Here is a 20,044-nt window from a genome sequence, read left to right on the forward strand (position 1 = left end):
TGGACTGGCACGAGCTGCAGCTAACTGCGTGGCCAGCTGAACCTGCAGCAGGGCCCATCGCGCTTGCCTTTAGCAGGGAACTGGTGGCGACAGACTTGTGGGAAGGCGCGATGGACCGAGTCGATCCGCATAGATCCGCATTTTCCTCAGAGACATATGGGTTTTCCACTACCAGTTAGTACAATGCAGTGTATCCGTGATATCAGAGATCCCAAGCAGTAGATACTCAACTAGTTGCATATGCGGCGCGGACGGTCGTTATATCTTGGCCCCAATGTAGAACTCGAAACATGTGCAGCACCTTGGTGACGGCAACGGGATTTCGTTGATATTCTGACAGGGTTGATCGACAGCTACAGGCCGTGGTTCGACGCAGATCTGCTGGTTCTATTGCTGATATTCCGGGTTCATCAACTCTATCAAGTCACAAGTGATAGTCTAGTTCAAGTCGCCCGTTGCCAATTTATTTGACTCCTCGCCGGCGTCCAAATAGTTGCCGGTCGCTCGTGCCTGGCTGTCGAATTAGGAGGCCGACTACGTAATAGACAAGTGACAGCGTTCCCTCTCGGAGATCATCGTGAAAATCATCGTGGGCGCTCAATGGCGGGACCAGACAGCCACGGACCAAAGGAAAAAGCGAGATCAACGGCGATGGCTTCACAGTGGAGCGGGCGAGTGGTGGCAGCGCAAAAAGAGTGGCCGCAGACGGTCCAGAAAACGGCCCCCAACGGAGTCAACCAGCAGGCGAAAACGAAGATCTGCAGCTTCTCTGCAGCGCAGGACCGGAACTTGGCCGGAAGATCTGCGATTCGCTGCGGCTGGATTTTCCACTGGGACGTTGTTGGCGGGAGTCTGGCTCTGTGAGAGTCTGGGAGAGGAAGAGAGTTCGAGAGGTCCACTGTGAGTCCGTGAGAGACTTTCTTTGTCTCTCTCGGCCTGAGTCTCCCCACTCCCCAACCGTCACTGTCACTGACCACTGTATCTCCTCACCTTCTCGCTTCTCCCACATTTATCTTTATTCCTCTTTTATCTCTTTTACCCATTTACATTTACTATCTACCTGTTCCTAATCGTAATATAATGCCCTCGACCTGATCCTCCGCTTTCCGCCCCCATTCTCCCCACCGTCCACCAGGATCACCTCCCGCGACCTTATCCTCGCGACTCTCGCCCTCTTAATGTCTCTCTCCTCCAGCTCTCCCGCCGGCCTCGCTCTCGCTCCCCATGGAGGCCCGTATGATGGTCTTTGAGCCGGCTCAAAACCCCGATCCTCCTCCGCCCGCCGACTCCTCGCTGCCCGATAAGGATAAGAAGAAGCGTGTCCGACGATGGCATCACCGCGGCTTCACGGGCTGCTCGACCTGTCGCCGCCGCCATGTCCGCTGCGACGAAGCTTCTCCCACCTGTCGGAACTGCACCCGGCTCGGTTTGGAGTGTGATGGGAGTCAGGGTCGCATGACGTTCAAGGTCTATGGGCCGCCGCCGCCGCCACCGACCGAGCAACCTGCCCCGCCCAAGAAACGCGGCAAGTCGCAGAAACGAGTGAAGAAGGAGGAGCCTACGAATGATTCTGTCGACGGTGTGGTCGTCTCGCCGACGACGGTTACCGACTCGAAACCGCTGGTCTTTCGCTTCGAGAATCCCGTTTTCTCTGTCGGCTCTGAATCTCCTCCCTCCGACGAAGATAATACCAGGGTGAAGAAGGAACACGATGATGTCGAGTTTGTGCTGCTCCCGACAACGGGCAATTCGGGCCCAATGCCAATCCAATATCGTTTTGAACATGAAAAGCTGCCAGTTGCGTCATTGGACAGCTTGCAGGGACGCTATTATACCCATTTCGTTAATGAAGTTGCTACGCTGCTGCTTATCTACGATACACCGACCAACGTAAACCCGTTTCGACGAAGTTTTCCCGATATCTCTCATTCGTCGTTGTCAATGGCGAGCGCAATGGAAGCTCTGGGAGCGCTGCATCTAGCCAACACTTCCACAGGTCAGGAGCGAAATGTCCATTTTCAGCACGCCATGGGCAAGTATGGCGAGGTCGTCAAGACCTTTAGAACGAGGCACGAAGTCAATCAGCGATTACGGCTTCCAGATTTCGCCACCTGTTTATTATTAGCTCTCTTCGAGGTTTGTCCCTCTCCTTCGACTGTTTAGCTGCAGCGACTGACTCAACCAGATGATGGACTCGCAGCATCACAACTGGGCGATCCATCTCAAAGGCGCCCGTGAGATTTACAAATTTATGTTTTCCCCGAACACCGACCCCGCCCACGAAGCCCAGCGCGTCGCCGAAATGAATCACCCACTCCGACAATTCCTGGTTTCCCTCCTCTCCTACCTCGATGTCGCAGGTGCGTGCGCTACGAGTGAAGGAACCGTTGTTGAAGGAAGTTACTGGAGAACACTTGGCGGCGGATGGGAATACAATCTAGGGATACCCAGCATGTCGGAAGATAGCACCGACAATGGTCTACTGCAGGATCTGCGCCAATGCTGGTCGGTCATGATGGAAATCCAGGTGGCCATTAGCTCATTTGGAAAGGCGAAACAGTCTGGATGGGTGGCTCCTGAACAACAAGACCTCGTCTACCGTGGTCTATTGCAGCGACTAGTGCAGTGGCGCCTCGATGCCCCGCGATGCATACAGCAACTCGGAGAACTGGATGACGAGAGCTTATCGCAGTATCCGCACCAAGACGTTCTCGAGTATGCAGGCTGCGTTGAAGCCTACGAAAAGGCCACCCATATCTTCCTTCACAAGGTAGCCGCTGTCGCGCGACCCGATATTCTGCCGCAAAGAGAGGTCCTGGCCGCTCTCAGTACCAGAATCCTCAACCTCATTAGTAAGTTGGCAAAAGACGTCGGGCGCCTAGCCATCTGCTGGCCTCTTTTCATTGCGGGGCGTGAAAGCCGGGATGAACGCGAGCACAAATTTGTTCGAGAGACCATGATCGATATGCAAAGATATGGGTTCAAGGTACGATCTCTCTGCTTTTCATCAAAACTAGGCATTGCTAACTACATTTTAGAACGTGGAAAAGGGCCTCGAAGAGCTCGAAAAGGCCTGGTTCAAACAACGCGCATTCCCAGAAGGCTGGGTAGACACCATGGACGATGTCCGCTCATCGATACTCCTTCCTTAACTGGACCTCTTTGCATGTCTCATCACCTTGAAATATCTCATTATACAAATAACAGGGCCGTTTGACGGCCCTAGTGCAAACATCAGCACAAAACTCAACACCTAGCTACCGAAATGCTTGCTGGTCGACCATCTCTCCCTACCTCAACTAGCCTACCCACCCAACAGGCCTACACTCCACCCACCTATCTAACATAAAATATACGATACAATCACGACTATACGTCTCCTTCGATTTGAACTTCCTAGCGGCGCGGGAAACAGGCGTTCGGGTAAATTAGGATACGCGGAACCTTGGAACCGATTAGACCTGCTTCTGTTTAGACTTGGCGTTTTGCAATAAGAAGCAAAAACGTAATAATTCCCGCAGTTGGAGTCCATTTTTCCTTCTGAATAAATACCAATACGGAGTTGTCTATGGATCTTTTGAATTCCGGTGCGGAAATATATAACTCTAGGACTAGCGGTTTGCGGAGACAACATACAAGCCACCAAATTAAGTACCCTGTCAGAATAAATTTATTTTAAGAGACCAATAATGTACCATGCGATTTTAGCCTCCAACTCGTGCAACTTGACGTGTCAGATCCGTAAAGGTGTCTACGTACTTAGTTGTTGTGGTACAACGGGCGCCGGGATTTTATTCCGACAGCGCACGCCTCCTTCCGATGATAGCCGAGGAGACGGCTAAAAGGATAAACCGCTCAGATTGATAATTTGAGGGGTGGCCCTTTAGCTTTGCATTACGTGTGCAGTTAGTGTGATGCGCACGTCGATCAACTTAAAAAACGGTTTATCCCATTGATCAGCGATGCAAAGAAGTACAGAGTAGGTCTGGTCTGGTCTGTCTATGGGCACGGCTGGAAATAAATAGGGGAAAAAAAAGAAAATCGCAGAATTGCCCATATGTGCATATGCAACCGGTTCCCTCCCCTACCCTACTTACGGGCCTCGATACTGGCTTTGATGGCTGTGGCAAAGGTTAGAATTGACTTACTTGGAGGGTTTAAGAGAAAGTTAGTAGTTAGCTTACCATCACACGAGGTCTTTGCGTCTCCGAATAGCATCCTGGTGTTGGGTTTGTAGAACATCGGGTTGGGGACATCAGCTGTGGCTAGTTAGTATTGCTCGATCATAAAGAATGATTGCTGCGTACCGTATCCACTGGACATGCCACGCTTCATCACGATAACCTCCTTGCTCTTCCACGCCTGCAGCACGGGCATGCCTGAGATTGCGGAGTCGGGTTCCAGGGCGATAGGGTTAACTGTGTCGTTGGCGCCGATCACGAGGGTCACGTCCGTGTCCGTAAAGTCGTCGTTGATTTCATCCATTTCCAGTACAACTGGGATAATCAGTAACCGAGTCAAATGAAGGAGGATCGAGTACTAACTGTCGTAAGGCACGGACGCCTCTGCAAGCAGGACGTTACACTGCCCTGGCATACGCCCGGCAACGGGATGAATGGCGAAGCGGACTTTGACGCCCTTGGCACGCAGCATGTGCGTGATCTCGGCTAGGGCGTACTGTGCCTTTGCTACGGCCATGCCGTAGCCAACAATCTACAGTTGTAAGCATAAGTATGGAACTAAGACGAAGTGGATATACTTACGATGATGACACTCTCCGCGTTGGCCAGAGAGTCTACCGTTTCTTCAACATTGATTTGCGTAACCTCGCCCTCGATCTTCTTCTGGGATTGTTGAGGGTTCGATATTCCACCAAACAGCACGTTCGGCAAAGATCGGTTCATTGCGACACACTATCAAATTAGCACAGTCCAGCTGCAAGGTTGATGAGATATACCATTATGTACGACAGAATTGAACCGCTGACTCCAATTAAAGAACCCACGCTCGTGAGGAGCGGATTGTTGAGCATAAACCCTTCTGCAACTAATGCGAAACCGGAATACGCGTTAAGCACGGTAATAACAACCGCTGCAGTTGTTAGCAAAATTAAATACAGAGGCACCGCTGTACATACGCATATCTGCGCCACCAATAGCGGCAGTCGTGGTGTAGCCTTTTAAGAAACTGAGCGCGGTATTGGCTCCCAGGCATGTAGCAGCAATAACAGGGTTAGCGGGCGCCATGGTGATAAATGCGCCCATAGTAGCTATATTGCCTCCTAGCAAGGTTGAGTTCACCAAATGGCGCCCGGGGAGAATTGTCGGCCTGGAGGACATGCGGCCGGCGAGTTTGAGGAAGGCCACAATGGAGCCAGTGAATGTGACACCACCTAAGCGAGTTAGGATACACTATGAATCAAAGTAGCAGAATTTGGTTGAAATACCGATAAGGACTCCAAGATATGCTGTAACTAGATGGAGAGTCGAAATATCGTTTATGTCGGCCATCACACTCCCAGCGCTTGTGAGTACGGCTGCGAGGCCAACAACGGAGTGTAAAGCGGCAACAGTCTGTGGAAGTCCAGTTGGAGTAATACGACGTCCAATCAACGCCCCTGTTGACTGTTAGCGGAATAGGTTTAAATATGATAGAATACTCACCAACAACAGCACCTGCACTGGCAACACCGGCGAACTGAGTTAATACTTCAGGAGAAAATCCGACAGCTGCTAGCGACGCGAGAATACCGGCAGCGACACCGAGTATACCGAAGATATTTCCACGGCGCGCGGTCTGCTGGGAAGCAAGGCCAGAAATAGAGCTGATACACAGGACACTGCTGACTAGATATCCCGCCTGAACGAGTCCAGCCATACCAGTCCCTGCGGCAGCCAGAAAGCCACCGCCAAAGATAGCAGCCGGGATAGCATACAACCAGGGGTACTCAGGTGGATCAGTAGGACGCTTGAACATATCGAGCATGCGCTTCGTGATGACGAAACCGCCAGAAACATTCATGAATGCGAGAAGAACAGACACGGATCCCAGAAATTCCGGAACGGTTGTGGGAAGGTAGCCGCCGCCCATGATGAAGAATCCGCCAACACCAACCATACCCGAAATCGCATTGGTGACACTCATCAAGGGGGAGTGAAGAGCAGGCGCAACACCCCAAACAGCACGATAACCGACAAGCCCGGCCAGGCCAGCTGTCAGCATGTTGCCCATAAAGATCGGTCCAGTTGCTTTGCCCAGTGCGAGAGCAGTTCCCATCCCAGCGGTGGTAGCTGTGACCTCACGGGTGGCCTTTTGCCATGGTGTCAAAGCCAGCTCTGCCTTTGCCGCCAACGGGGTTGCTGCTGCTTCTTTTTTCGGAGACGGTGGTGCAGCACGAGGTACGGGAGGGAGGATTTCACCATTGTGAGTCACAATAGATCCTCGAACCACCTCGTCCGTCAAATCAACACCGAAGGACTTTTCCTGGGGAGCCATAGAAAGGAGGTACTTAGTGATGTTGTTAGAGTACAACGAGGACGATTGGGCTGGTAGGCGAGACGGGAAATCGGTGTAACCTGAAATCATATTTAAAACCCAGTCCTACCACGCAGGTTGAGAACTTACCAATAACAGTAACATCATTGTAGGTAGTCAATTTTCCAGGAACAGTTGCCTCGCAGTTCCCGCCAGCCTCAGCAGCTAGATCAACAATGACAGACCCGGGTTTCATAGCCGCGAGCATCTACTCAGTATTATTAGATCGATGTCCTTCGATGACCACAGCAAAACTTACCTCTTTGGTGACCAGCTTCGGAGCCGGCTTCCCTGGAATCAAAGCAGTAGTGATAATGATGTCCACCTCGCGGGCTTGTGCCATGAAAAGTTTCATCTCTGCCTCGATGAATTCTGGTGACATTTGCTTCGCGTAACCACCTTGGCCAGCGCCATCTTCCTGGATGTCCACTTCGATGAATTCCGCACCAAGTGACTGAACCTGTTCTCGAACATCAGGTCTAGTATCGAAACCGCGAACAATTGCGCCCATGCGGCGGGCGGATCCTATGGCACTCAAACCGGCGACACCAGCGCCGATCACTAGAACCTTGCCGGGGGGGATCTTTCCAGCCGCGGTGGCCTGACCGGTTAAGAAACGACCGAAGTGGTTTGAGGCTTCCAGAACAGCCTTGTAACCAGCAATATTGGCCATCGAACTACATCATGTTAGACTAAACTGCGACGATTAAACGGATAGCTTACCTTAGAGCGTCAAAAACTTGGGCGCGTGAGATGCGCGGAACCATGTCCATTGCGAAGCTAGTCGCGCCGCGTGAGGCAATCTTATCCACCAGCTCCTTGTTCTGGGCTGGGTAGAGAAACGAAATGACTGTACTGCCTTTGTTCAAGGCCTCGATTTCGTTGAAGGTACCATCCTGCTGAGGGCCACGGACTTTCAAGACAATGTTACTCTGAGACCATATAGTAGCTTGGTCGACTAAAGTAGCGCCGGCTTGCTCATACGCTTGGTCGTGCAGCTGGGCGCCTTCACCAGCTCCGCGTTCTACCAACACACGCGAGACGCCTTTCTTAAGCAGCAAGGCAACATTCTGAGGTGTAAGCGCAACCCGGCGTTCGTTCGGGAAAATCTCACGAGGCACTCCGATCGTCAAAGAGGTGTACGGGATGACAGGAACTGTAGACGGCGGAGAGGTACTGGTCGCGTACGCCCGAGGGCTCTGTGTATGGTATTGCCAGACTGACTCATGGTGCTGGTACGAGGGTCGGGAGGAGTGAAGGCGGACAACTTCGTGCGAGTAGTGTTAGTAGCTTGTTAACTGACTGAGGACAGTTGACTCACACGACTGCTTGAGTGAGATGTAGGACCTGCCTGGGAAGGTACCGAGGACCGCTCGACACGATCCCAGAGCCGACCGCAGGGGGAACGGTGCACTCATGGTGCATGCAAGGCTCAGGCAGAGAATGCGCACTGAGTCACCGACGATAGGCGACAGGGCTCATTCCAGAGCAACAATGAGGAGAGGAAAGGTGACGGGTGTTGACAGCCCATCGAACGAGCAGAGGAGGAGTAAAAGAGGGGAAGGAGTGCCCAGAGGGTATTAAAGGAGCTCATTCGAGCTCGGAAGAGAGTGGAGGACTAGCGGCAGGCAGTGACTGAGCAGAAGAGGAAGAACCGAAGGAGGAGCTGGAGAGGGGACGGAGTTGCGGGGAGATCGCCGGCACAACCGCAAGGGCGAACGAAGGCGCATTCTTCCACGAGTCGCGCCCTGGGACGGACAATAGCCGGCACGATCGGGCAACAGGAGACTAATCGATGGAACGGTGCCGCTCACGGTGCGACCAAGACTGGGCGCTTAGACAAGGGCTGTAGACTTAGTGACTGTGAATAACTATAACTTACTTGCCAGAGCACGGGCTGGATCTGGGGATTGTCTCGTCTCCACTTGGATTCTGGAGAGCCGAAGAACGGCACTCGGTAAGAGCTGGCAGCAGATGACTTCACATCTACCAAGTCAGAGTACTCCGTAAATCTTAAAGTCTGTGCTTTGTACAGGAAGACTGGAATTACCCCACGGGCCGATCAGGTGATACAGCATGTTTCTCCGCATTGTGTCACTGCTGTACTACGCTGTAAGTCTGTTATCAAGCTGGCTTCCAGAGCGCCTCTGCTGTTCCAAGTTCCCGGCAGACTGATTCCATGTGACACCGTCACTCTAGAACTGCTCCACTAATGTGAAAGCTGCTGAAGCTGCGGTTCGGATCTCCGAGGTCCACATCAAGTTATCGACCTCTGCGTTTTCTGCCTCAGGTGTCTGTAGTCACGTGACCTCATCGTGAAAGAACCGAAAGAACCGAAAGAATCAAGAGTCAAGAGCAAGACAAATCCCACGTTTGATCTCGACTGCGAACTCCAAAAGTTAAAGCAAATTAACCTGATGAGAGCCCACAAAACAACCTTGAATTATTGGCCCACACCGGTCTCCATTCTCCGGCCCGCCAATGGCCCCGACTCAAAGTTTTCGCGGTGGGTCGTCCTTGATTCTTGAACCTTGCTTCTCGCAGTGGCAGACAGGCTGACCCTTCGCTGGAGATAGCCAACGCGATGCCGAGACCCTGTCAGAGTAATCTGATACCATGATCGTGCGGTGATGGTCGCTCAGCTTTAGAAGACCCAAATATTTCTCAGTCGAGTTCTTGCAGCGACGCCCAGCCAGTCTTAGTGGCCATACTAAGCTCGCGGCCCCGACCCACGGAAGCGCGGTCCATCCATTCGCGCTGCGCAGGCACAAGAGGTGGATGCGACAACGTTCCTGGAATTGCGTGCAGCCAAATTCTGCGGAACAGTCATCTCCGACCCATCTCATCATCATCGTCAAGGACCACGTCAATTTTGACCTCCCATATCCTCGCGGCTCACTGGCTTCTCCAAGTCTGGCCTGAAAGCTGAAACCTTCGGCATGATCTAGCTCTTGTCAGCTAATTAAATTTTTACTTTTTCTGCTCGTGACCGGGTGGGGTTGCGACAGCTTCTATCGTCAACTTCGCAAAACGAGAAGAAGTTTTCTCCTGCTCTTTACCCTCTCTTTTGGTGCAAATTGTGTTTTCGCGTAGTATTGCTGGTCGCGCGTTCGATTTGTAGCCATGTCGTCACGGGCTCACCATGATCAGCTCATCGAGCAGGATCCCGCTGGGGAAGATACGAGGAGCCAAAGAGAATCGCAGGAAGATGCAGCTCTTCTGGTAAGTTTGCGCACCAGCTATCCCGGGCGAATCTAACATTTCTCCAGAAAACAATGGGCTATAAGCCGGTAAGTTCACATCGGATCAACAAAGCGGGCGGGACTTATAAGCACAGGTCCTACATCGGACATACTCATTTTTCGAAAACTTCGCCACGACATTCGGTATGTGCAGTGCAACATGACCATGGTTTGATTTCTAACTCCATCACAGCTGCGCTATACTTTGTCGGTGGTGTACGTGTCACCTTTAGTACCGGTATTGCCGCTGGCGGAAACTTGGCTTATTGGTATGCACCGATCTCGTATATTGCAGCGACGAGTCTAACAGGAGTAGGACGAGCTATCTCGTTACCGTGGTCTTCACCTTCATCACAGCGGCCGTGATCGCAGAAGTCTGCTCTGCTTCGCCTTCCGCCGGATCGATTTACCTCTGGGCTGCGGAAGCAGGCGGACCCAGATTCGGACGACTCCTTGGATTTATCGTCGCATGGTGGTCGACCACTGCGTGGACAACGTTCTGCGCCAGTAATACCCAGTCAGCAACAAACTATCTGCTATCTGTAGGCGACCCTCATCGCCATCCATACATGCGTACTTACCTAGCTACAGGAATTGACCGTATTTGACGTCGACTTTCCCAAGGATGTGACAGACGTCAAGTTCCGTGCTGTGCAATGGATCGTCACCGAGGTCCTCCTTGCCCTAGCAGCTCTGCTCAACTTCATGCCGCGTAAGTCTCGTCCACCAACCCGCCGATTCACGCTAACGTCAACAGCGAGATATTTCAAATATGTCTTCTGGTTCTCCTCGGCGGTTGTTATGCTTGACTTCTTCCTTAATGTCATCTGGCTCCCAATTGGCACAGCCAATACTTGGGGATTCAGAACTGCCGAGGAAGCCTTCATGTCTACGTACAACGGCACTAACGCTCCCCCGGGGTGGAACTGGTGTCTCTCCTATCTTGCCACCGCCGGTATTCTGATTGGATTTGACGCCTCCGGTCACGTCGCAGAGGAAACCAAGCACGCATCTGTGACGGCCGCGCGGGGTATCTTCTGGAGCACAGTTGCAAGTGGAATCGGCGGTTTCGCAACCATTATCCTATTCCTTTTCTGCGCAGTAAGTCTGCCTGACCGTATTGAAAAAGCAACGATTAACAAAACTAGCCCACTCCTGACAAGCTCTTCGAATTCGGCTCGCCGCAGCCCTTCGTGCCTCTGTACGCCGTTGTTCTCGGAAAGGGTGGGCACATTTTCATGAATATTATCTGCATATTCGCCCTCTGGCTCGTATGTTACCCCCCATTTCCAATCAGACAAGTCCCTAACTCAACCATCACAGAACACCGCGGTGGCCATCGTAGCGGCGTCTCGCCTCGTCTTCGCCGTAGCCCGCGACGGCGTCCTCCCCTTCTCCTCTTGGGTCTCCGTTGTCCACAACGGCCAGCCCCGCAACGCCGTCATCGTTGTCTGGAGTGTCGCGGCCTTAATCACCTGCACCATCCTCCCGTCAGACGTTGCTTTCACCTCCCTCGTTTCAGCGGCCGGTGTCCCCTCTGCTGCAGCATATGGCCTCATCTGCCTCGCGCGTCTCTTCCTCACCCCGAAACGATTCCCCAAGCCCGCATGGAGTCTTGGAAAGTGGTCCAAACCATTCCAGGTCATCGGAGTGTTCTGGAACGGATGGGTTGTTGCGGTGCTCTTCTCGCCGTATGCTTTCCCGGTGACAGGCGAGAACCTAAACTATGCCCCTATCATCATGGCCGGCGTGACCATCTTCGCACTTGTTTCGTACTTCATTATGCCGGAGGAGGCGTGGTTGCCGCGGAACCGCATCTCGAACTTCGTCGATAGCAAGGGTGTTGTCGGCACGACGGTGGATGAGGTTGGTGGTACGTCGAGCGAGGCTCGTCAGTCGCCGGAACCAGAACCCCAGACCAAAATCCCTGCCGAGAATTGATATCGTCAACCATTCCATTGGCAGATATACAAGATTGGACGTGATAATCAGGAAGAGGTGGATTGTGAAGCATACAAAATAGACTAATTCAATAGAAGTAACAAATAATAGTGGTTTTCCACGAACGTTGGATTCATATTCATTACCTATAGCCAGACCCAATATTCTAGTGTGGTGTCAGCTTTCCTTCACCCCTTCCCACCCTCTCTCCCCTCTCCTACCTCCATCCCATCCTCAAATGGATCAACAACAACCCCCCCAAACCTCCTAGCCGAAACCCCCCTCTCAAAAAGCACATCAAGCTCAGCAAAAGTTCTCCCCCTCGGCTCAGGAACCCTCCAAAACGCCCAAACAAGAGAAGCCACACAAGAGCCCGCCCAGAAATACGCAGACCGCGCGCCCCAGCCCCACCCCGTCTCGCCATCGTCATTCAGCTGGTAGTTCGTGAGCACATTCACGGCGATATTACTAATATTGTAGCCCGCGCGCGCGAGGTTTATAGTTTTGGATCGGAGGCGCGTTGAGGAGAGTTCGGAGACGAGCGCGTATGTTACGGGGCCCAGGGTTATGTCGTAGAGGAATGTGAAGAGGATTAGCATGGCGCCGATGGACCATTTAGCTGCTGTGTTTGATGGAGATGCGAAGGAGAGACTCCCTGTTACTATGAGCAGTGTGAATAAACAACAGAGGCCCAGGAGGTGGATGCTTCGCCGGCCGAGCTTGGCCATGAGGAACCAGGAGCCGATTGTCCCTAGGATCCCGAGTGCGTACTGTGCGAGCGAGAGATTGAACGAGTGCACCTCTGGTAAGCCGGCCTGGACGCAGAAATAGGCGAAGTAGCCCATTAAGTTCTGTCCGCAGAGTGTCTGGACGATCCACACGCCGCAGACGATCTCTGTGCGTCGGAGGTTGCCGCCTGCGCGCTTGAAGCAGTCGGTGTATGATGTCCCGGCTGTGAGTGACTTTTCGAGCTCGTTGGTGTGTGCAATCATGGCTATTGTGGCGTCGAGGTCGAATGGTTCGCTTTGGTTGGTGTCTCTGGATGGGGAGGAGGTTAGGGTTAGGCGCTGCAGGGCGTGTTTGGCCCCGGCGATATCGCCACGTCGGACGTGCCACCAGGGGGATTCGGGAGCGAAGAAGATCCCCACGGCGAGTGGGAGGGGCCATGCCCATTGAATAGCGAAAGGGATGCGGTAGGACCATTGGTCTTCTCGCGCGAAGGAGGCGCGGTTGACGCCGGCGGCGATGAATTGGCCCATCACCCAGCACATGTTGATGTAGGTAGTCAGGTATGGGCGCAGCACGACGGGGCACACTTCGGCGGCGTATGCGGCTGGCAGGGTCTGGAAGACGCCCCAGGGGATACCGGCCAGGACTTCGGCAGAGAGGAGCATGCGGACGTCGACGGCGAAGAAGAAGAGGAAGATGACGGCGTTCATGGCAAGGAGGGCACTGATCATTGTCCAGCGATAGCCCAGGCGTTCAGAGACGAGACCGCTGAGGATCAGGCCGATGACCTCGCCGACGCGCGCGCCGTTTGAGAGGCCGGATTGCCAGGCTGCTGAGATATTCCAGTCGTCATCGGCGGTTTGGACGCCGTATTTCTGGTTGAAGGCTGGTGAAGCGTAGAGGGTTCCCAGCAGGGCGAGGTCGTAGCCCTCCATGATGAGGGTTGAGGATAGCAGCACAGACCATGCGACGGCTTTGGGATACAGACGGAGGCCCTGCCAGAGCGTCATGGCCTGCTCTTGCTGGGCAGCATGTTTGCCGTGGGCCAGGGTCTGTTTGTGGTCGTCCATGGTTTCGACGAGATTGGCCTAATCGACTGAGATGGCAGCACCTCAATGAGGATGGAACATTATATACACAGAAGCGATATGTAGATCATCCCCGCACTGCAAGACGCACAAATCAAGCTGGTTGGCCACCGGCGCCATGTCGGGGGATAGTCGGGGCAACAGGCCAATCCATGCTTGTATACTTATAAGCCAAGCTGCACGGGGTCTCACATATAAGGCGTCCATTGCTGTGTTTTATTGCCAGCGAGAGAAGAACGCACAATGTCCGTCCCAACAGGCACCAACAACTGGTGGAAGGAGGCCACTGTCTACCAGGTCTACCCAGCTTCATTTAAAGACTCCAATGGCGATGGCTGGGGCGATATTCCAGGCGTCATTGAGAAGGTGCCCTACCTGCATTCGTTAGGAATAGACGTCCTCTGGCTCTCTCCAATGTACGACTCGCCTATGCACGACATGGGTTACGATGTCTCCGACTATGAGAGCGTCCTGCCGGCGTATGGCACCATTTCAGACGTCGAGAATCTCATTACAGCCTGCCACAAGCACGGAATGAGGATTATCCTAGACCTGGTGATTAACCACACCAGCGACGGGCACAGCTGGTTCAAAGAAAGTCGCAGCAGCAGAGATAATCCCAAGCGCGACTGGTACTTCTGGCGACCGCCTCGCTATGATGATAAAGGGAATCGGCTGCCTCCCACGAATTACCGGGGATATTTCGCTGGGAGCACCTGTCTGTTCCTTCATATCACGTTGCTGAATATCTAGACACTGACGGTATTGCTCCAGGGACATGGGACGAACATACACAGGAGTACTACCTCCATCTCTACGCCAAATCCCAGCCCGACCTCAACTGGGACAACCCGGAAACCCGCAAAGCCATCTACAACAGCGCAATCCGGTTCTGGCTGGAGAAGGGCGTCGACGGATTCCGGGTCGACACTGTCAACAAGTACAGCAAGCATACCGACTTCCAGGACGCGCCTATTACAGACCCGAATAGCTACATCCAGCCGGCGATCGAGATGTGGTGCAACGGACCCCGTATCCACGAGTTTCTACGGGAAATATACGACGATGTCTTCGCGCCGTATGGCGATGTCGTGACGGTCGGCGAGCTGGCGAATACACCAGACCCGGCCCATGTCCTGCGCTACGTCGGTGCGTCGGCGAAACAGCTGAGTATGGTGTTCCACCTGGATATCGGGCATATCGGGATGGGCGAGAGCCTGGAAGACAAGTACATCCTGCAGCCGTGGAAGCTGACGGAGCTGAAATCCATCGTGGGCAAATGGCAGTCCTTCATTGAGGGCTCGGACGGCTGGACGACGGCCTTTTGCGAGAACCATGATAACGGCCGTGCGGTGTCGCGGTTTGCGTCTGATGCGCCGGAGTTCAGGGAGCGGTCTGCGAAGATGCTTGCGGTTATGATGGTTGCTATGACGGGGACGTTGTTCTTGTATCAGGGGCAGGAGATTGGCATGGTTAATGCGCCGAGGGACTGGTCGATTGGCGAGTATAAGGATATCGAGGGGCTGGGGTACTATCGTGAGGCACAGAGGCAGGCTGCTACCGGTGTGAGCCCTGATCGTCCAGAACGCATCATGGAGGGTCTCCGTGTTCTAGCACGCGACCATGCGAGGCTTCCTATGCAGTGGGATGATACGGCTGAGGCTGGGTTCAGTGAAGGAACGCCGTGGATGAGGACGCACGATATGTATCGCGAGATCAATGTGAAGAGGCAAGAGGGGGATCCAGGCAGTGTGCTCTCGTTTTGGAAGACGTTGCTGCGCCTGCGCAGAGAGTACCGGGAGTTATTTATCCATGGGACGTTTGAAGTGGTTGACTATGAGAACCAGGAAGTCTTTACCTTTTTGAAGTCGAGAGGCGAGCACCGGGCTCTCGTAGTGCTGAATTTCACCCAGACTGAGCAGGCCTGGTCGAGAGACATGGCAGCTGGGATGCAACTACTGGTGAGCAACTATGCTGCAGCCTCCGAGACACTGCGGCCATATGAGGGCCGGATTTATGCTGTATAGCTCCCACGGTATTCGGACCGAGTAGGGAATAGTCTCACCTCCTTGGCTCCAGGGCGTGGGCCGTGTCAGGGCGTTCCTGCGTTAGGAGTGGATATCGAAATCTCTTCATGCGAGGCTGACTGCCCTGAGGCTAATGAGGATGTGCGTAGGTCCTCCAGGATGCCGTTGGGATATGGGGCTAGACAATCCTACGGTGGGCTTACATACTGTGTGTATGATTGGATATGAAGTATTGATATAAGAAAGGGCTACCTATCAAGAGCCCGAGTGATAAGCCAGAAGGAACAGAAACAGAATCGAACAAGAGGCTCATATCGAGCCAAATAGGCTCAGTTTAACTAATGATAGTGGCCTCTGTAGTCCACAATAAGTTTTGACGCCCATGATTGTGCTTCTTCCCGTCAAAGGTGCACTGCAACGTGTGCCAGCTTCGCCCCTGCTTGGGCCGTGTAATTATTATCCTATATCCATTATTACAGCTAGTCTGGGCCATCCTGTCAATCCCTGTTGGCTGATGGCACACGAGGGTCTGGTGGGTGGTGGGGGCGTAAGCCAAGTGTATAAGCCAAATTTACGAGCAGGGGTTACTGGCAACTATATAGGATAGCAGATTGTAGGATTCTGTCGAGTTAATATCCATCTATCCATCCATGTATTAAGTATTAAGACGACATACCAAATGAAAAGCTACATCCCCAGCCTCGCGGGCCTGCTAGCCCTAAGTCTCTTCCAGCCCGCTCTCGCCAGATACGCATCCCATACGAGACTCCCACAATACGACAACTACCCATCCATAGAGGAACACGACTCCTATGAGATATATTGTCCAGTACCATGTCTAGACTCCGGCCCGCACAGCTCCTCATGGACCCCCGGTTTAACCCTCGACGACCTCCGCCACTGCGACAGCCCAGTCCTCTTCGACGCCCCGCTCAACGCCCGCATTGACGCGCGAAATAAGTCCATCCACGCCTGTGCTTCGGATACAAACGACATGATGAGTGGTACTAACTTCAACTACGATACTCCCACCGTCACGGTCGCGGTTGATCTCGAAGTCGGCTGGTGGGGGGGTCTGGAGGGCCGCGGCGCGAGATCAACGGTTCAGATCAGGAACGCTGCGCGCGAGTTACAGCAGTATCTAAATCTCCTGGGTGAGTCTGCTTCGAGCGAGGCAGGAGAGACGGTTGTCTTTGCGAAGTCGAAACAGTCTATCGTTGGTCTGTATCTCGGTCGTGATATCGCGAAGGGCTCGGCTGGGCCGTTGATTAGGCAGTTGATCGAGTTTATGAAACGCAGGGCTGCACCCTCGGATGTTGCTATGCAGGTTTGTTGGCCTGGGGGGAGGACTTTTGGGATTGTTGCCAGTGCGTCGGGGGATATTGGGTTCGTGCAGGATGGGCTTAGGACTTGGGCGAGGGGGAAGTGTCTTACGGGATTCAATGGGGACGACCTCATGTCCGGCCAGATGGAGATATTCCGTCTAGGCCCTGGGTATGGTGCGGGCAGGCAGAATACACTGGGTAAAGCATGAGCTATGGCGTTCGATACCATTTCGAGAGCATATCATGGTGGAACAGAGATCACAGAACACTCAGGGCGCCCCCTACATCTCCTCGAGATGTCCATCTTAATATCATATCCAAATGAATGGTACGATTATCGGTCTATCAGAGGCTCTGATGAGCCTGTCAGCTATACAGCCCATCGCGCCGACACGTTCCCTGGGCAGATTGAGATCCTCAAGAGGGCATCATTACAGACTATCAACAGACGAACTGGGTGCACGAAAGATGGAATACCAGCCATATATACTTACGGCATCACGATTATGCATCTCGGAAGCTATTAATGAGTCTCATAGACGTCAATTGCAGCACCCTACAACCAGACAACGTCAATTCGATGACTATACGTCAAGAGATACTAGAGCGACGGCTGAGATGCTCAGGAAGGCTCGAGAACCGATGTATGCCTTTGGAATAATATAGACAATCATATAAATAATACTAATAGCTAATTAGATAGACGGCATGAATGAATGCTATTCCTCAATGAGTACCTATCAATACTAAACCAACATCTAAGCCCGTGCGTACTCAACCTGTCTCGCCCTTTCAACATCATCATCATCACCCTTCTCACCACTTCCAGTTCCCAATACCCCCAGATCCGGTGCAAGCCTGTTCCCATGGCGTCCAACCTTCCACCAGGGCAACGAGAACAAATCGTCTGTACTCTCGAGCGACCTGCCCGCCAACTCCGGCACAAAGAACCACACCCAAACAAGCCCTAGAAAACTGACCACGGCACAGAACACAAAGAAGCCGTAACTCTGCATGGCAAGTAACATATCCGGTACGGCTTTCGTGTTCCCGTACTGGTTGACGAAGTGCAGACACATCACGAGCGAACTACCCAGCGCGCGCAGCCGCAGCGGCCAGATGTCTGCGTTGACCAAGTACTGGAAGGCATTCCAGCCCATTGTCCAGCCGATTCCGGAGATGTAGATCATAGCGATGGCGCCGACGGCGCTGCGATTCTGGGACGGGGTGAGATGGCCTCCTTCCAGGGTTGATTCGCCCACAACACCCAGGAAAACGGCGATATAGGCAAGGCTGATTGTCTGGATTGTGATTCCGATGTATAGCGAGCGGCGTCGGCCTATGAAGTCGATTAGGAAGAAGGCGCAGATGTACGCGGAGACGAGCTTGACGATTCCGAGGATACAGCTTGCGAATAGCTTCTCCGATTGTCCTGTTTTTCCTAGCGATTTGAAGAACTCGGGGGCGTAGATGGTGATTGAGGATGCACCACTCCACTGGCCTAGAACCTGTGACATGACGCCTAGCATCAGGCGATATCTGTTTGCGGGGATGAGGAGGAGCTCGCGGACTTTTCCCCAGCGTGAGACACCTCTGGAGCCTTCCTGCTCGCGCTCGAGCTGTTCGCGGATCCCGATCATCTCGGCCTGGATGTAGGGATGGCTGCTGTCGAGGTTTCGGAGTTTGACGAGGGCTTGCTCGGCTGCTTCGTGTTTGCCTGCGATGGTGTAGTACCGTGGTGTCTCGGGGACGGTGAAGGAGAGAACCAGGAAGAATCTTAACTCGTTAGCACATAGTAAATGGTAAAGCAGAAGCAAGTATGTAACATACGCAGCGAACCCAATATGCGCGAACTGCGGCGCCACCCACTGCCAGCGCGAGGTATCAGGCAGATTCACCGAAGCCCGCCAGTTGCTGAAGAAGGCAATCGTTGCGCCGAGATACACCGAGCCAGCGAAGATATTCGTGAGCATACCGCGGACACTCTTTGGCGCGATCTCTGCAAGATATGTAGGGGCGACCACGACCGTCATCCCGATTCCCAGGCCTGCGATGAACCGGCCAGCCAGGATCTGGGAGACATTGCCGTGGCTGACGACGACGATGATGAACCCGACCAGCCAGAGCAGACTGAGGACCTGCAGTGATCGAACACGCCCGAGTCGGTCGCAGATCAAGAAGGCGAGGAAGGATCCGACGATGCTGCCCAGTTGGACCATGCTGGTGATGTTGGACAGGACGCTCGCTTGTTGGCCTTCGGATCCTTCTTCTAGCTGGAACTCGTCCTTGAAGCTTTGCAGGCTGGCCATACCGCCGACGAGGCCTTCATCGAGGCCACGGCTGAGACCAAGGAGGCCTTATTGTGTTAGCATTCTAGAATGGTATCTATCAACTGGGGCAGAGGCAACATACCAAACACGGTAGCACTCCAGAACAGCTTCCAGTTCAAGACCTCGCGCGGAGTATCGCGCAGGCCCTCGGGCTTAGCAATACCGAGCTTCATTTTGGAGTGTATGGGAATGAACTTGATGCAGCAGCCTGTCGTAGCGGGGAATGGCATCATTTATAGCCGATGACATGTCGGACAGTTGGAGAGGGACTGCCGATCAACTCCTGGCAATTGGAGACCGGAAAACTGCCGTCAGGGCTGGGGAAATGGACAATGACTCGTGAGTCCGGGGAGTGGACGAACGAGACCAGAACGTGGGGAGGGCAAGCTCGGACTCTGACCGAAGGCGATTCTGCCATTATCTAGCCTACTGGAGACCGACAGCTGCCGTCTTCAGGTGGGCAAATCGACAAAGAGACAATGACTCGAGAGTCTGGGGAGTGGGCAAACCAGACCGGAATTGTGGAGGGCTGGTTCGGAATCTGACCGAAGGCGATATTGGCCACACTGATTGGCGACTGGATGTGATATTCAATCCGACGAGCATCAGATCTCTGCCTACCTGGGAATAGACTGCTCGCTACCCCGACTTGATTGTGGAGGCGTCTGTTCCTGGGGTTGGATATGATTCCACTCGTATATTTCTGTCGAGACCTCCAGCCTCAGAAACCAAAAAGCCAAGCCCGCTGGTGTGAGACGTTGGAGCTGGTCGGTGCAAGGCAATTAGACTGTAGCTGATTAGCCAGTGGAATTCCTCTGTTGGGATCAC

At 53.4% G+C, this 20,044-nt stretch overlaps 7 protein-coding genes across 7 annotated transcripts; 4 read left to right on the forward strand and 3 right to left on the reverse strand.

Annotated features, from left to right (window-relative positions):
• Positions 1-1,224: 1,224 nt before the first annotated feature.
• Positions 1,225-3,152, forward strand: APUU_60890S (Zn(II)2Cys6 transcription factor; the record flags this gene model as incomplete). The annotated part of the gene is made up of 3 exons (XM_041694180.1): positions 1,225-2,136; positions 2,186-2,986; positions 3,039-3,152. The coding sequence occupies 3 exons, from the start codon at positions 1,225-1,227 to the stop codon at positions 3,150-3,152; spliced, it is 1,827 nt and encodes a 608-aa protein (XP_041560036.1).
• Positions 3,153-4,089: 937 nt separating this feature from the next.
• On the reverse strand, positions 4,090-7,952 carry APUU_60891A (putative nicotinamide nucleotide transhydrogenase; the record flags this gene model as incomplete). The annotated part of the gene is made up of 13 exons (XM_041694181.1): positions 4,090-4,121; positions 4,185-4,259; positions 4,308-4,496; positions 4,545-4,713; positions 4,764-4,913; positions 4,958-5,091; positions 5,138-5,392; positions 5,447-5,617; positions 5,664-6,575; positions 6,625-6,742; positions 6,794-7,211; positions 7,258-7,801; positions 7,856-7,952. The coding sequence occupies 13 exons, from the start codon at positions 7,950-7,952 to the stop codon at positions 4,090-4,092; spliced, it is 3,264 nt and encodes a 1,087-aa protein (XP_041560037.1).
• A 1,705-nt stretch (positions 7,953-9,657) lies between these two features.
• APUU_60892S (putative amino acid permease) lies at positions 9,658-11,717 on the forward strand (the record flags this gene model as incomplete). The annotated part of the gene is made up of 9 exons (XM_041694182.1): positions 9,658-9,756; positions 9,804-9,824; positions 9,872-9,920; positions 9,970-10,045; positions 10,093-10,318; positions 10,368-10,488; positions 10,534-10,877; positions 10,925-11,047; positions 11,100-11,717. The coding sequence occupies 9 exons, from the start codon at positions 9,658-9,660 to the stop codon at positions 11,715-11,717; spliced, it is 1,677 nt and encodes a 558-aa protein (XP_041560038.1).
• Positions 11,718-11,905: 188 nt separating this feature from the next.
• On the reverse strand, positions 11,906-13,516 carry APUU_60893A (putative MFS maltose permease; the record flags this gene model as incomplete). Its single annotated transcript, XM_041694183.1, has 1 exon — positions 11,906-13,516. The coding sequence occupies one exon, from the start codon at positions 13,514-13,516 to the stop codon at positions 11,906-11,908; it is 1,611 nt and encodes a 536-aa protein (XP_041560039.1).
• Positions 13,517-13,777: 261 nt separating this feature from the next.
• On the forward strand, positions 13,778-15,561 carry MAL12_2 (glycoside hydrolase family 13 protein; the record flags this gene model as incomplete). The annotated part of the gene is made up of 2 exons (XM_041694184.1): positions 13,778-14,252; positions 14,309-15,561. The coding sequence occupies 2 exons, from the start codon at positions 13,778-13,780 to the stop codon at positions 15,559-15,561; spliced, it is 1,728 nt and encodes a 575-aa protein (XP_041560040.1).
• A 679-nt stretch (positions 15,562-16,240) lies between these two features.
• Positions 16,241-17,095, forward strand: APUU_60895S (uncharacterized protein; the record flags this gene model as incomplete). The annotated part of the gene is made up of 1 exon (XM_041694185.1): positions 16,241-17,095. The coding sequence occupies one exon, from the start codon at positions 16,241-16,243 to the stop codon at positions 17,093-17,095; it is 855 nt and encodes a 284-aa protein (XP_041560041.1).
• A 549-nt stretch (positions 17,096-17,644) lies between these two features.
• Positions 17,645-19,389, reverse strand: APUU_60896A (uncharacterized protein; the record flags this gene model as incomplete). The annotated part of the gene is made up of 3 exons (XM_041694186.1): positions 17,645-18,662; positions 18,717-19,242; positions 19,299-19,389. 3 exons carry the CDS (start codon positions 19,387-19,389, stop codon positions 17,645-17,647), a joined length of 1,635 nt encoding a protein of 544 aa, XP_041560042.1.
• Positions 19,390-20,044: the final 655 nt, after the last annotated feature.

Source organism: Aspergillus puulaauensis, chromosome 6 (genome assembly GCF_016861865.1).
Source record: "Aspergillus puulaauensis MK2 DNA, chromosome 6, nearly complete sequence".
Taxonomy (NCBI): Eukaryota; Fungi; Ascomycota; class Eurotiomycetes; order Eurotiales; family Aspergillaceae; genus Aspergillus; species Aspergillus puulaauensis.